The sequence below is a fragment of the Odocoileus virginianus genome, chromosome 31 (assembly GCF_023699985.2).
Source record: "Odocoileus virginianus isolate 20LAN1187 ecotype Illinois chromosome 31, Ovbor_1.2, whole genome shotgun sequence".
Taxonomy (NCBI): domain Eukaryota; kingdom Metazoa; phylum Chordata; class Mammalia; order Artiodactyla; family Cervidae; genus Odocoileus; species Odocoileus virginianus.
The window spans coordinates 2,271,482-2,287,423 of record NC_069704.1 but is presented as its reverse complement, the minus strand read 5'-3'; the positions used below and the strand labels follow the sequence as shown (position 1 = coordinate 2,287,423).

The 15,942-nt window shown below is 45.4% G+C and overlaps 1 protein-coding gene across 1 annotated transcript in view; it reads left to right on the top strand.

Moving 5' to 3' along the window:
* Positions 1-14,861, top strand: part of CNTRL (centriolin) — an 81,392-nt gene extending 66,531 nt beyond the window's left edge. The window contains 13 exon segments of the mRNA XM_070459180.1: positions 699-814; positions 895-1,112; positions 2,388-2,545; positions 4,477-4,550; positions 5,598-5,786; positions 6,177-6,402; positions 7,835-8,040; positions 8,978-9,118; positions 10,429-10,701; positions 10,873-10,935; positions 12,160-12,366; positions 14,095-14,181; positions 14,424-14,861. Coding sequence (XP_070315281.1) covers positions 699-814; positions 895-1,112; positions 2,388-2,545; positions 4,477-4,550; positions 5,598-5,786; positions 6,177-6,402; positions 7,835-8,040; positions 8,978-9,118; positions 10,429-10,701; positions 10,873-10,935; positions 12,160-12,366; positions 14,095-14,154 — 1,931 coding nt within the window. The 3' untranslated portion in view covers positions 14,155-14,181; positions 14,424-14,861.
* The last annotated feature ends 1,081 nt before the right edge of the window (positions 14,862-15,942 follow it).

Here is a 15,942-nt window from a genome sequence, read left to right as displayed (position 1 = left end):
GAGTTCAACTATAAAGAAGCTGAGTGCTGAAGAATTGATGCTTTTGAACTGTGGTGTTGGAGAAGACTCTTGAGAGTCACTGGGACTGCAAGTAGATCCAAGCAGTCTATTGTAAAGGAGATCAGCCCTAGGTGTTCATTGAAGGACTGATGTTGAAGCTGAAACTCCAATACTTCGGCCACCTGATGCAAAGAGCTGACTCATCTGAAAAGACCCTGATGCTGGGAAAGATTGAGGGCAGGAGGAGAAGGAGACAACAGAGGATGAGATGGTTGGATGGCATCACCGACTCAATGGACATGGGTTTGGGTGGACTCCGGGAGTTGGTGATGGACAGGGAGGCCTGGCATGCTACAGTTCATGGGGTCTCAAAGAGTCAGACATGACTGAGCAACTGAACTGAACTGATTTTGAAGTTTTTCTGTTTATTTTGATTTAATTCTTTTAGGTAGGGTAAGTTCTTTTAGAACTAGATCTTTGTTGAATATTTGTTTAAATTTTTTCAGCAGATTAATGTTTAGCAATACTTTTAAAGGATTTTTTCATTCAAAATGTAATTAATTAGCTCCATTAATTCAGCACAACATATATTTATTTTATTACCTATTGTTATATCAGCCAATAGCATTATTTTCTGTTTCATTTGTAAATGTTTCCGCATTCATTTAATAGTCTGGACCATGCTTTGTTTCTGTTAGAACTTAAGAATATTCTGGACATGTTGCAACTTGAAAACAATGAGCTGCAAGCGTTGAAGCTACAACATGACCAAAAGATGTCTGAGTTAGAGAAGATTCATGTTGAAGTGCTAGAGGTAATAAACAAAGGCATTTTACTGGTAGCAAACCACACAGTCTCCATTTGTACAGTTGAGTTCTCTTTTATCTTCTTCAGGAGAAACTGGAGTTGGAGAATTTGCAGCAGACAGCCGTGCGGCAGAAAGGGGAGATGGAGTGGCAGAAGCAGCTCTTAGAGAGGGACAAGCGAGAGGCCGAGCGGATAACTGCTGAGGCCCGAGCATTGCAGCTGTGTGTTGAGTCTTTGTGCAAACAAAAGGAAGATCTTGAGGAGAAATGTGACAGCTGGGAGAAGAAGCTGGCACAGGCCAAACGGTGAGAGCAGGAACAAATAAACTTGCAAGGTCCCTTCTGGAAGGCTAAAGCATTATACACACACTTTAAAAAATTGGAAAAAGAAAAAAATATATATATATACAAAATACACCACAAACTCAATATCACAGTACAATTCACCAGTAGTATTTTGGGGTGAATTTTCCTTTTAGGCTTTTAGTTCTCCCTTAAAGCATTTTTTAAAATAACTTGTTATTTAAGTAAAATAATGTATGCTTGGAATATGTGAGTCAGTGGAGAAATATACCTTGTTGTGGGTAGGAAGGCCCAGTATTAACCCAACCCACCTACCAGTGCAGGAGACACAGGTTCAATTCCTGAGTTAGAAAGATTTTCTGGAGTAGGAAATGGCAACCCCCTCCAGTGTTATTGCCTGGAAAATTCCATGGACAGAGGAGCCTGGCGGGCTACAGTCCGTGAGGTCACAAAGAGTCTGGACACGACAGAGCACATGCGCAGGCATACCGCAGAATGGGCTTCCCTGGTGGCTCAGTGGTAAAGAATATGCCTGCCATGCAGGAGACGTGAGTTTGATCCCCGGGTTGGGAAGATCTCCTGGAGAAGGAAATGACAGCCCACTCCAGTGTTCTTGCTTAGGAAACCCATGGACAGAGGAGCCTGACAGGCTACAGTCCGTGGTGTCACAAGAGATAGATACGACTTAGGGATGGAACAGTGGCAACATGCCATAGAATACTACTGGGCAGTAAGGAGCGCTGGAGCATCAGTAACACGCAGCTACACGGGTGCGTCTCAAAGTCATCATGTGCAGTGAAAGAAGCCAGACAAAAGCCAGTCCATAGTGTATGATTCCTGTTCATGTAAAGGAACACGTGCTCATACATACTTTTTTTTTGACAAATCTTATTATACATAAAATTATGTTTCTTGCTTTTTCACTTAAAAGTTAAGTCCATTTTGATCACATTTGGAATTATAAGTGCTATCCATGTTGTCCCTGATTTTTATAAAACTTCAATTTTAGCAAGTCACTTTTTGAAATGAGAGACATTTCCAAATGTTCTATTTGGAAAGCTGAAAATAAGGGGTTTTTTTGAGAATGAGTTGAAGAGCCTTACAGTTTGTTAATTCTTGTTAATGTTTGTTATATAGTAAATTATTAATATTAGTTTATTAATATCATCCAGACTCCACAGCTGCGCTGTGACACATAACACTATTCCTTAGTTGTCTGGTATATGTGCTTGGACATTTTGTGTTTGACAGTCTGACATATTCTTGCTTGTATTATAGGGTTTTCGCAGCCACAGAAGAGAATAGCAAAGCAAAGCAATCAGACTTAGAAAAGTTGGAATTGGATATCAGAAAACTGCAACAGGAACTAGACCAACTAAACAGAAACAAACTCTCACTGCACAAAGACATCGCAGGCCTGCAGCAGCAGCTCCACGGTGAGAGGGCGCAGCGGCGGGGTGTGACTGTCTTCCTTCTGCTAGGTGCTTTTTTTAATTGTTTGCTTTCTTGTTATAGAAATAGATCATGCTACAGAGCATGGGGTTTCTTTTAGAAGTGAGAAAAATGTTCTAATATTAGGTATGGTGATGGTTGAACAACTCTGAATTTACCAAAAGCCATGAAATTGTACACTAAATGGGTGAAATGCATGATATGTGAATTACATCTCAGTAAAGCTGTTTTTTTTTTACTGAATTCATATTCCTTAGAGAACAATTTTAAAACATACTGAAGTAACAAAATAAAAATTACTATTGACCACACTCTTCAGAGATAATTTCTACTAGCAATATAGTAAATATCCTTCCAGATTTTTCCTTGAGGGGTGGTGTGTGTGTATAGATTTAAAAGCAAAAATGGAAATAACATATTTATAACCAAATCTTTATAAATCCTCATGATTATTTATAAGTTACTAAGTACAAGAGAGTGTGGAGAAAAGGGAACCCTCTTACACTGTTGGTGGGAATGCAAACTAGTACAGCCACTATGGAGAACAGTGTGGAGATTCCTTAAAAAACTGGAAATAGAACTGCCATATGACCCAGCAATCCCACTCCTGGGCATACACACGGAGGAAGCCAGATCTGAAAGAGACACGTGTACCCCAGTGTTCATCGCAGCACTGTTTATAATAGCTAGGACATGGAAGCAACCTAGATGCCCATCAGCAGACAAATGGATAAGAAAGCTATGGTACATATACACAATGGAATATTACTCAGCCATTAAAAAGAATACATTTGAATCACTTCTAATGAGATGGATAAAATTGGAGTCCATTATACAGAGTGAAGTAAGCCAGAAAGATAAACACCAATACAGTATACTAACGCATATATATGGAATTTAGAAAGATGGTAATGATAACCCTATATGCAAGACAGAAAAAGAGACACAGATGTATAGAACAGACTTTTGGACTCTATGGGAAAAGGCGAGGGTGGGATGATCTGAGAGAATAGCATCGAAACATGTATATTATCAAGTGTGAAACAGATCTCCAGTCCAGGTTGGATGCATGAGACAAGTGCTCAGGGCTGGTGCACTGGGAAGACCCAGAGGGATGGGATAGGGAGGGAGGTGAGAGGGGGGTTCAGGATGGGGAACACATGTAAATCCATGGCTGATTCATGTCAATGTATGGCAAAAACCACTACAATATTGTAAAGTAATTAGCCTCCAACTAATAAAAATAAATGGAAAAAAAAAAGTTACTAAGTAATTCCAGCCAACAGTATACTTGTTGAACACTTCCTATGTCCTGGGCATGATTGTAGATGTTTCATATGCATTTTATCATTTAATTCTTTTTTTTTTTTTTCATTTAATTCTTATAACATTTTTATGAGGTAGGAACTATTATTTCACCCATTTAAAGATAAGCCAACTTACGCCTAGTTTCCTTGGGACTTGCTTAAGCGAGAAGTGACTAGCTCAAGCTCACCCAGTTAGTAAGTGACAAAACCAGTACAGATAATAAAATTTATTTTCAAATTGTCTTCCTGAAAGGTTGTACCAAATTTATATTTTTATCAGCAGTGTGGAAGGTACCTGTTTTTAAAGCACGCACCTCATCAACACTAGGTAATGTGTGTGAGTTTTTTTTATCATGAGGTTTTGAGCGTGTAAATCTTTTTTTTTTAATATGTAAGTCTTTAAAAATGTGAGGCTCCGAGCCCAGATCTGGCTTGCACATTTACCTCTCTCTTGGCCTTGAATGAGATAGGGCGGCGTGATCACCTGTGACGCCCTAACAGAGGGAAGTATGGATTCACTTTCAGTCTACAGTTTTCAGGGGACTGATGGGAAACTGAAAAATGTGTACATATGTATTTCTTATTCTATGTAAATGTTATTTCTGTAGAGAAGCGAGAAGCAGTAAACTCATTACAGGAGGAACTAGCTGACGTCCAAGACCATTTGAACCTAGCAAGACAGGTGAGCCTGATAAAGGAAGTCTCCTCACAGCGCCCTGCAGGCATGCAGATGGCTGCTTGAAATAACAAATCAAAGACGCCGGTCCTTCTCACATGAGCAGGTCCCGTAGAGCCATGTATCTAACACAGATATAATATATACCAAACCTTTGATGCAGAGCAGTAATTTTCTAGTATATTTTAATCCTAGAATTCTCCATTCAAACAATGTTTTACTCAAAGCTAGTAAGGAAGGGGTGGTGGCTAGAAGAGCCTCATAGTTGGTCAGCCGCTTTCTGAGGGCTTCAGGGACAGATGGACCATCTCTTCCCCAAGGCACAAATGAGGTCCTTATGCTTCTCAGCATCTTTCTGCAGTAATTCAGTTCTGTCCTGTGAGATTATTGCCATGATCTGAGTTCCGGGGAACCTCAAGCAAGTTTTAGACCTCAGTCTCTACTCTGTAAGTTATGGGTTAGATTAGACATCTAAATTCCCTTCCTTCTATCTTTAAGATTCTGTGTTTCTAAGATGTTTAAAACTTATTCTGTCCTTTAAAAAGTCTTATACGGGTTCTTATGAACATTTTCTATGTTATTAGAAATGTGGTAACTTTTCCAAAAGTGTTTAATTAGGGTTCTTTGAAGAAAGAAGTATTTATTGTTTTGTGAATTTTTTTTAACCTGTATAAATATTTCAGATGGTAACAAAACCATGACTTTAGGTTCAGTTTCAGTCAGAGTTAAAGCTTGTTCACAGCTTTTCTTACTCTTAGCAATCCTGTGAGGTGGGTGGTGTTTATTCCCACCTCAGTGACAAGATGGCTAAATTTCAGAGGAACTGAGTCTCTTGCTGAGGTTCTGACATCTCTGTCATCTTAGGTACTAAAAAGAGGGAAGTCGGTGATTAAGTTGAGCTCTGGGTACCTTCGTATGCTTGTTGAAATAACAAAGGATGTGTAACTTTTGGGCTGCCATTTGTCGGACTTAGTAGATGGATGCAGGCGTGGCACTCGCGCCTGTCGAGGAGGTGGCCTTGTCCGTGGTTTGAGTCTGTTCTTTGACCTGAAGGACCTGCTCCACACCAGCAAGCGCCAGGATGTCCTGCTCGGCGAGCAGGCCAGGCTGCAGGAGGACCTCCAGGAGCGCGTGAAGAAGCTGGACGCCTGCCAGAAGGAAGAGGAGAGGAAACAACAGCGCCTACAAGTGCTCCAGAGCGAGGTGGAGGGGAAGGAGAGCGAGCTGGCCCGACAGGAGACGGTACCGCGCCCCACGGGCGGCCCAGGAGCAGGGACGCTTCCCCGACAAGCACCCCCGGCTCTCGCTCCCTTACCTGCCCTGTGTGACCTGAGGGGGATTTTACACCAGCTTTTTGGCTCCCGTGGTACTAATGTTATGGACCATTATGTAGAACAGGCCCCGTAAAGAACCGTGGTGGCCACGTGTCAGTTCCCGTGTATTCCCTCTTCACATGCTAGCCAGACCACTTTCCAGTCCCTCCCTGATCACCTCTGTAAACAGCACTCACTCTCCATCACTGCGGGCTGTTTGCTGCTTTCTGTTTGAACTGGAGTCTGACTAGTGTCCGTGAAGATTTCCTCGGGACACTGTTTGTCAGTTCATAACTGACTAAGGTTGTTCTCTAATAAGGCGTTTCAGAGGCTCCAGGAAGAGAGAGAAAATGAAGAAAAAAAGTTAGAAGCCAGTAGAGCGACCTTGCAGGAGCAGCAGCAGCAGCTGGAGAAGGAAATAGCAGACCAGAGGCGCACGCTGGACCAGGTGCTCAGCGAGGTGCTGGGGGCTGAGGAGCGCGCCAGGACTCTGCAGGAGGAGGAGAGGTGGGGTGAGGCCCTGGAGAAGACGCTCTCCCAAACCCGTATGTATCCTGGAGCCTGCGCCGAGGGGGGAGTCCACTGACTGTCTGATGAAGCGTGTAAAGGAGGCCCAGGCCTCGGCCGTAGCCCAGACAGGAGGCAGGACTGGCGTGGGGGAAATACAGCCCCGCACTTGGTCCTCCTGGCCCTGCGAAAGATGAGGAAACGCACCCAGAGGGAACAGAGAGTCTGTCTTTATGGAGATGGAATTTGATCCCGACACGGTCAGGTGTTTTTCCTTGAGTATCGCTTTCTTTGAGAATGCTCTTTCAAGGAAGTGGAATATTAAGGCAAAGAGGTGCCAAAAGGTGCCCTAAAGGCTTTCTATAAAAGTACATTAATTCTGACCTTTGGAACAATGATCCATTTCATCTCAGCCAATTACAAAAAACAGTATTAACAGTTCTATGATACAGTTGTTGGCCATTGGGTCTGTTTATTCTTTTGAGCGATACATAAATGAAGTTGACTCCAGGACAAAAGATGGTTCTCAATGTCAGTAAATGAATTTTTTTTCCTTAGACTTCAGGTTTTAATAATGCTCAGAAAATGTTCTCCCCTATGGGAACTTTAAGGACTTGGGTTTTGAAAGGGTTATTACTCCTTTTTCCCTGGGAACTCTTGATTCAGACCCAACCATTTCATTTTGAAGCAAACCTAAATATGCTGAGTCCGACCATGCCAGAGGTGTGAGAAGTGATATCTGGGCAGGGTGTTGCTTTACTGAGGTTCATTACAAAAATCTGTGTTAAATGTCACTGTTGTGTATAAGCATCCTTTATTGAATATACTCACCATGCACTAGGTGTTTGCATGCATGATTCCTGTTAAATACCAGGAAATAGGTTCCTTCTATAGAAAATAAGACTCATGCCATTCCAAATCCTCTGTTCTTTTCCTGCACTGCCTCTTATGAAGGAAAAAATACTGTGTATCTCCCTTTATTTAAAATCAGGTTTATAAAAAAGCATTTCAGGGACTTCCTTGGCCGTCCAGTGATTAAGACTGCACTTCCATGCAGGGGGCATGGGTTCAATCCCTGGTCGGGGAACTAAGATCCCACGTACCTCATGGAGCAGCCAAAAAATTAAAAAGTGGAGAAAGGACTTGAATAAATGTTTACATAAATAAGTAAATAAATAAATAGCATTTCAGTAGCCTGTTCCATGTTCCTTGCACAGAGTTGGTGCTCTCTGGTCTCAAAGACTCAAGAGAGAACATGGCAGCCGTCTGTCACTCTGGAATCAGGCCCTTCAGGAACAGACTACACCAAAAGGCGGCTTTCTCTGAGCTTCCCCTGGGCCGCCGTGTGGGCCAGGGGGGACAGACAGCCAGATGGTGGACAGAAGTGCCCCAGTGAGCGTCCTGTCGGTGTGCAGTCTGCCGTCGGCCAGCCCAGGGCCTCAGGCTGAACTACCTGAAATCCTGTTTCAGAACGACAGCTCTCCGAACGGGAGCAGCAGTTGTTGCGAAAGTCAGCTGAGCTGCTGGCTCTTCAGAAGGAGGCGGACTCTATGAGGGCAGACTTCAGCCTCTTGCGAAACCAATTCTTGACAGAGAGAAAGAAAGCTGAGAAGCAGGTAGCCAGCCTCAAGGAAGCGCTCAAGACCCAGCGCAGCGAGCTGGAGAAGAACCTTCTCGTGAGTACCCACCGCCCTGCCCGGCAGCTTGTGAGGAGAGGAGCCTTTCAATTTCTAACTAAAACACGGTTTCCATGTAGAGAAAATAAATGACCGGGCAACCCAGTCCCTAACCCAGCTGTTGCTTGGGGTACATCTATGCATAGTTTGTGCCTGAAGCTAATGGTCGATTTTGCCTGTGTCTGGGCTCAGCCCTAGAGGAGTCGGCTGTCCGGCTGGAACGCTGGTCACAGGCTCAGAGCGCTCCCTTGGGGAGCCAGCCTCTGCGCACCGCTCCAGCAGGGGTGCAGGGGCTTGGGGTGGGAAAGCCTCTGAAAGACCTCTTCCCAGCTGCAGTCTGTGCTCACAGGTTTTCTCATTGTGCCCTTTTTGGTCAGCATCAGCTCTAATTAATCATTATCCTAAAACTAGGAGGCTCAATCTGTCACGCTCTTATCCCTGAGATAAATTGTGGGCGGTGGTACTCAGATGAGTTGAAAACGGTTTGGGATGCCTCGAGACCGATGGGCAGTGATAGGGGCTGCCCCAGAAAAGGAGTTTTCTTACACCCTTTGGAGGAGTCCATGTCGCCCTGCAGTGTGAATGTTGCTTTCCACCCACATGTATTTCCCAGAGGGCGGTAACAGTCACAGCCGCTGACGTGCAGCAGGACTGTGGAGAGAGTAGGCAGATGTCTAGATTTAATCCTCCCAGGAGCTGTGCGACGGTGGCTGCTGTTCACGTCTCCCAGACAAGGGAGGGTCACCTCATCTCAGTGGCAACTCGGCACATCTAGGATTCAGGCTTTCTGCTCCCAGCTCCACCACCACCGCCGCAGAAGGCCGGTCAGTCGTCCCACTTACAGCTGGAGCCCAGACAGGAAACGAAGCCTCAGAGCTGGCGAGCGTGCCAGGCAGCAGCACGCACCTCCAGAGTCGTTCTCCTCCTCCCGTGCTAGGAGCAGAAGCAGGAGAAGAGCTCCATGCAGAAGGAGATGGCGACCATCGAGCAGGTGGCGCAGGACAACCACGAGCGGGCCCGGCGCCTGATGCGGGAGCTCAGCCAGATGCAGCAGGAGTACGCGGAGCTCAAGAGGCAGGTGCGCCGCGGCCCTGGGCGTGGGGAGCACTGTCAGACTAGTGATCAGACTGTTCTTCTAGTCTTGAAATTCAGAACTTTCCACAAGAAGAAAGTATTTGTTCAAGGGACACTTTTAAAATGCTCCCAGGACACACTTTTGAAATGCCTTAAGTTCACCAAACTTAAGTTAGTTTTTGAAAGAAAAATGGCAATTCTTCAGCATAAAATTTTATCATGTCCCAAAGTGCTGTGTTGAAATACTAGATTTTATGCCAGAAACAAGTCTGTAAGAGACAAACTCCCAAGGAAACCTCTGATCGGCTGTCGTGCAGCCGGGCCAAGGAGAGAACAGTTTGTCCTCGATGGAGGGTCTCGCCCTAGACCCCCTCGTGTCCGTCCGCCCGTGTCAGGGGCTGGGCCAGCCCAGAGCTCTTAAGTCAGGCTGCTCAGGCCACTCACGTGACCTGCTACACTTTGTCCTTTGGATGACCCCATGTGGCCATTTAGTTTCATCTTTTCCTATAACCACCCCCCAACACACACACACACACACACACGTACACCCCTTTGGCTCAAGAAAAAATTACTTTTAAAGGCCCCTTGGCCTCTGTAAGTTTGGAAGGGCAGTTAGCAGTGGGTATGACTGTAGTATCTTCACCGTGCTCTTTATGGAGAGAGCCATGTGGAGTGGTCTCAGGTATTTAACACTCTGTAGCACCTGAGGAAACCTCCAGACTCCCCACACCACCAGATTCTTTACATGTAAAATAAAAACATTCAACTAGACCTTCTCTAAGCCCCTTTCAGTGTTAACATTTATAGCCTAGACCACTTACAGCTTGTTTCAGTAAATGGCCCTTTCTCATTTGAGGACCACTAAGGTGCCTCATATAAATTCTCACTTAGCTCTCACATTTCAGGATACAGAGGGTTTAGAAGTCGGCTAGCTGGCCCTAAGGCATCCTGGTAATGTTTATTGGAAATGAGATTGGAACCCAGCTCTGTCCCGCTGCAGAGAGGCTGACTTCTGTAGTGTAGGCCATCTTCAAGCAGCACCATCCCCTGCTTTTCCAAATGGGAATTGCTCCAGTGGGAATGCAGTAAAATCATTTATTTGGTAGCTTAGGAATACTTGAGTAAAAAATTTAAAAAAAAAAGGAATACTTGAGTAGCTGTAAAAATCACAAATTTTTACAGTTCTAATCACAGTAAGTAACATCTGTAGGTATTTCAGTATATGATACATGCATTTAAAATGTTAAATCATTAACTAACAGTAACAGCTCCGTCCCAGTGCTTGGCGGTCTTTGACTCTCGCTTGCTCTCTAGATGGTAAACCAGAAAGATCTGGAAAGAAGACAAGTAGAAATCAGTGAAGCAATGAGGACACTTAAGTCTGAAGTGAAAGATGAAATAAGAGCCAGCCTAAAGAACCTCAACCAGTTTCTCCCAGAACTGCCAGCAGACCTGGAAGCCATTCTGGAACGGAACGAACACCTGGAAGGAGGCTTGGAGAGCTTGAAAGAAAACTTTCCATTCGCCCTCAGTGAGAAACCATCACCTTTTGAAGAGAAACTGAATTTTTCTCACGTTCACATAATGGTAAGGGCTTATTTATCCTGCTGTTCTCTGGACTTCCTAAAAGGGCCCTTTGGTTCCCACCTCCCCCAGATAAGTCCAGACATGGAATGGAGGGTGGGAGGGAAAGGCGGGGTTGGTTACCGACGGTGGTGCTCAGAGACTCTCTGACGGTTCCCTTTTCCTCTGAAAAAGGATGAACACTGGCGTGGAGAAGCTCTCCGGGAGAAACTGCGTCACCGTGAAGATCGACTCAAGGTTGCCCTTTTAAAAGAAAAAAAAAAAAAAACTATAAGATGCTTGGCGTGGTGAGGAGATAGGGACACTGCTCTGTCGCAGCTGTCCCAGGAGTCCTGTAGGTTACACGTTCGAAGCGCAGAGAGGTTGGCATCATAGTTAGTCAGCAGCAGGGTCAGGGTTCAGAACCACGAGCTCTGGTGCTCAGCCTGGGGTTCCTTACCCTCGTAATGCTGCTCTGCCTCAGCTGAAACTGACTGGACCTGCAGACAGAAAATAGAGATGCACTCATAAAAACAAGGCTCGCAGGCCCGTGGTTGGGGAGGGATTGGGGAAACCAGAGAAGTAGGCTTGGGTGTCAAATAAGAAGCTGTTTGGCTCAGGATATGTTGAACTTGAAGGCTTCATGAGACACACAGGGAAGAATGTCTGTAGGCAGCTGAAAATCGGTGTCTAGAATTCAGTTGTAAGGGCTGACCTAAAAATGTGGGGGTGAAGAGTATAGTGGGGAGCTGAAAAATGAGAGTGAGGTGGATGGAGCAAGAGAGGACAGAATGCGTCTTTGGATATTGGCCACTTGCATCGAGGTCTGAGCGGGAGCCACGTACAGTTCCGAGTGAGATAGCCTCCTGCCGCATGTGGCTGTTTAGATGGAAATTTACTGTTGTTAAACCAGGTTAAAAATTCAGTCCAGTTACCACATTTCACGTGCTCACAGCCACACATGACCAGTGGTTACTGTAGTGGGCAGCAGCTACAGAGCATGGAGCATTCCTGTCACCACAGAAGGCTCTGTGGGACAGACAGTGCTTGCTGTCAGCTTTAGCTGGAGGATCATTTCAGAGGCACAGCGGGGAAGCCAGAAAGCAGTGTGGGGTTGAGGATCCCACACATTGTGAGACGCTCTGAAGATACCAAGTGTAAACCAGTCGTCTAAGTCTGAGCAGTGGAGAGCTGAAGCAGGCTTCTAGTGAGGAGGAAGCTGAAATCCTGTGTTGTGACCGTGGCGCGGGCAGGCTGAGGTCCAGGTCCAGGTGACAGCGACACACAGAAGCGCCTTTGGGCACCTGCCCACACCCCCACCCCTTTTTTTTTAACTTTTGAAGACAAGGATTTTCAGCAGGCACTTCTATGTTCTGACGGTCAGATGTGCCTTTCAGATGTTAAACGTGAGAAAGCTACTCAGTACTAGTTCTGACACAGTCCCTCTGAGTAAAGCCCTAAATCTTCCCCTGACGCTTCCAGGCCCAGCTCCGACACTGCATGTCCAAGCAGGCGGAAGTGTTAAGCAAAGGGAAGCGGCAGACGGAGGGCACGCTACACAGCCTGAGGAGACAGGTCGATGCCCTGGGGGAGCTGGTCAGCAGCACGTCTGTGGACTCCACGTCGTCAGCCACCCTGTCTCAGCTCGAGTCTTCCCTGGCAGAGGACTCCCGTCTTGGACCAAGTCAGGTAGGAGGAGGCTCTTCACATGTGGTCTGACTTGTACCCAGAAAGTGCCTGAAGGCTCTGAGGCCCGCAGCCTGCAGCAGACTCAGGACACGAAAAAGTGAAAGTGAAAGTCGCTGAGTCCTGCCCAGCTCTGCGGCCTGTTGACCATACAGCCCACGGAATTCTCCAGGCCCTAATACTGGAGGGGGTAGCCGTTCCCTTCTGCAGGGGATCTTCCCAGCCCAGGGATCGCACCCAGGTCTCCCGCACCGCAGGCGGGTTCTTTGCCAGCTGCGCCACCAGCGGAGCCCGAAGGCCCTGAGTTTCCCAAGGTTTAAAGGTGGGAGGACACGAACGGAGCGAAGACTCACAAAACTTTTCATGGTCCCTGGGGAAACTGGAATCCACTGGTTGGTAGTAGATGTGTAAAGAAGATAAGCTGATGATTTAGGAAATCAACTAGGAAACAGGGACATAGTTAATTCTCCTATGAACTATTTGGTAAATACAACGAGCTTAGGGAATTCCCTGGTGGTCCCGTGGTTAAGGATTCTGTGTTCTCACCACCGGGTTCAGCCTCTTGTTGGGGAGCTAACATCCCGTAAGCCATGTGGCACAGTCAAAAATAGGAGTTTAGACCTCTGAAGCCAACTTGTGTCCCAGTTTAGTCTGTCCGCTTGGGAAAGGTGATTGTGCCAATTGTTAGGCCTAAGCGAAGTTTGAACACAGTTTGAACTCTTAATTCAGTGTCTATTAAAAAAAGCACAACACTGAATTTCATGTTTTCTGTGTGAGACCTAGATGAGGTCAGTAATTGTTTAGGAGGAACATAAAATATATTCATGGAATCTGTAAACAGTAAGACAGTATTCCTGTCAGACAGATGATAGCTACCATTCTGTGTGCCTAGTGTGCGTGTGGGGGCTCAGCGGTGAGGAACCTGCCTGCGGATGTGGGAGACCCGGGCTCCATCCTGGGTCAGGAAGACCCCCTGGAGGGAAGCATGGCAACCCACTGCACTGCTCTGGCCTGGAGGGTCCCGCGGGCGGAGGAGCCTGGCGGGCTAGTCAGACACGACTGAAGTGACTTAGCACGCACTGTGTGTACTGAACACTACATGTATTGCCTCATTTACATCCTGGAACTAGGACTTATCCTTCTATATAAAGAAATTGTAGAACACAAAAAATGATGTCAAGGTCACAGTGAAAAACAGAACCAGGATTTAGAGGCTGATCTGTCTTTACCACAGAGCATGTTTTGTGTGTCTGAGCCCCAAGAACATTCAAGGCCAGTGTGCATCTTGAATGGACTCACAGCTCACTCGTTAGCAGCAGAGCCGAGAGTTGAACATGATCACCTTAGATTTTGCACGGTAGCGCCCACGTCAGATAGAGGCCCAAACCGCCATGGGGCTCGGGCAGGCCGTGAGGAAGAACATCAGAGGCACAGAGCTTTATAGAGATGCCGACTCTGGAGGCAGGAGCCCGCAGAGTGGCGACAGGCGCGCAGGGGTGTGGGCGCCAGGCAAGGTTCTCGGCTCCCGTGGCAGCCGGGAGCCCTCAGGCGCCCCGGGGCCCAGGAGGGGAACAGAGGCGGCGACAGAGGCACCGTGCGTAGACAGGGGCTTGTTACCGTTACGTTGGCTTCCGGAGTCTTCATCTAGGTGTACGTGGGATGAAAATCTGAACTAGGTTGGAGTTAGGGGGCTGGCTTCTGAGCCTAACGTTGTATCTTCCTTCTTTCCAGAGCTCCTTCCATCAAGTTCTACAAAGTCCATCACAATCAGTAGACAGTTACCGACACTGACGCTGTCCTCAACTTCCTGCTCACAGGGTACGTTATAGAAAGTTCATTTATTTATAAATAACTAGCACTTTCAATTGGCAGATGTTGAATTCCAGCTTATCATACAGTCTTAAGAAAAGTAACCTAACTTTTATCCTGGGTAATTTTGTGTAGTGTTTCATCTTAAAACATCTTTCCAAAGAAGTACTCAAATTTGTGTTTTACCTGTTAGCCATGATGCCATCACCTAGTTCTGTGAATTTAGCTAGAACCTGTCCTTACTGTTGCAGGACGAGCGCCTCAGCCAGATGGAGGAAGAGCATCTTGCCTAAATATGAGCGAACCACCTTCTCCACTACCTCACTAACGTCACCGTTAGAACACCACTTGGTTTTTATCAGGATCCAGTCAATTCAGATGATGAAAACTCCACTGTAGTTGATTCCACTTCTACAGTTAGTCAGCGTTTTTGTAAGTCACCTGTACATATGGGAATACTGTACACAGTTTAAACCAGGGTCTTGTATGGCTGAGGGATTTTTTTAACCTTTGAAATGGCGTTATTATAATAAAACCCATGCTGATCTGAGTCTATAAACTGATATATCTATAGTTAGGAAAAAACAACATACTTAGGATTCTTATTTATAGTGCCAAGAGTTATTTTTGGATTTTGTTTAAAATCTATTTTCATATGAAAATAAAAGATAAAATAAATGTGGGTCTGACATCTGACTTTACATTTCATTCAGATGGTTTTCCATCTCTGTCTGCAGGTTGAAGTATGTTGTATCCATCAATGAATGTATTTTACCATTTGAAAATACCTATTATAAAACTGTAATATATACTTCAGATATACATACTTCCGATGCCTTTCCTCAACGAAAAATATTCTTCGGTGGAAAATTAGAACTTTGGAAAATCCGCATGCATTTTTAGTCGTTCAGTCACGTCCTACTCTGCGACGCCCATCGACTGCAAGCCCCGTCTCTTGTCCATGGGATTATTCAGACAAGGACACTGGAGTGGGCTGCCACTTCCTCTTCCAGGGGATCTTCCTGACCCAGGGATCGAACCCTGTCTCTTGCACTGGCAGCTAATTCCTCACTGAGCCACCTGGGAAGCCCTTGGAGAATCTGACCCAGTGGTAAATTCAAACTGTGTTCAGACTTTAGGTTTTAAAATATTCCCAAGAACTATTTTCTAGGTTCCTGGAAAGCTTTTGAACCAGAACAGGTATTACATACCATGTTACTATATTACAGTATAGCACTATTCTCTGACCACCTACTGAGGTTTATATTCCTAAGAAGTTGTTTGCCTAGAGCTGGACCGTTAAGATCTGGGACAGGGACTGACATGGAATAAATATGATTAAAGACAGTGGAAATGGCATAAAATTAACATCCAGTAAGTTGTAGAAAGTATCTATTTCCAATGTAAAATTGATTTGATAGTGTCTTTTGTACTTACATTCTTTGTTTCATTTTCACAAGTCTTGGCAAAATGTTTAAAAGCCTGGCCTATTCAACAGTTACTGAAATACTTGCGTTTCCTGGTCTGTCCATGTGCTGAATGAGGGTAAAATATTTTCTTCCTCAGCTGCCACATGAACAGGAATCATTTGGTCTTCTGTGAAGGGTGTGAACTGAGCCACATGTTTGTAAGAAAAGAGCACACTTAAAACAACAGGTGTGTGAAGTTCCCAAAATGACAGTCTTACTGAATTAGAAGATAATTCATGTATGAAGCCAAACACCTGGTTTCAAAAGACATCTTTCCAGAGAAACTCCACTCCAACTAGTA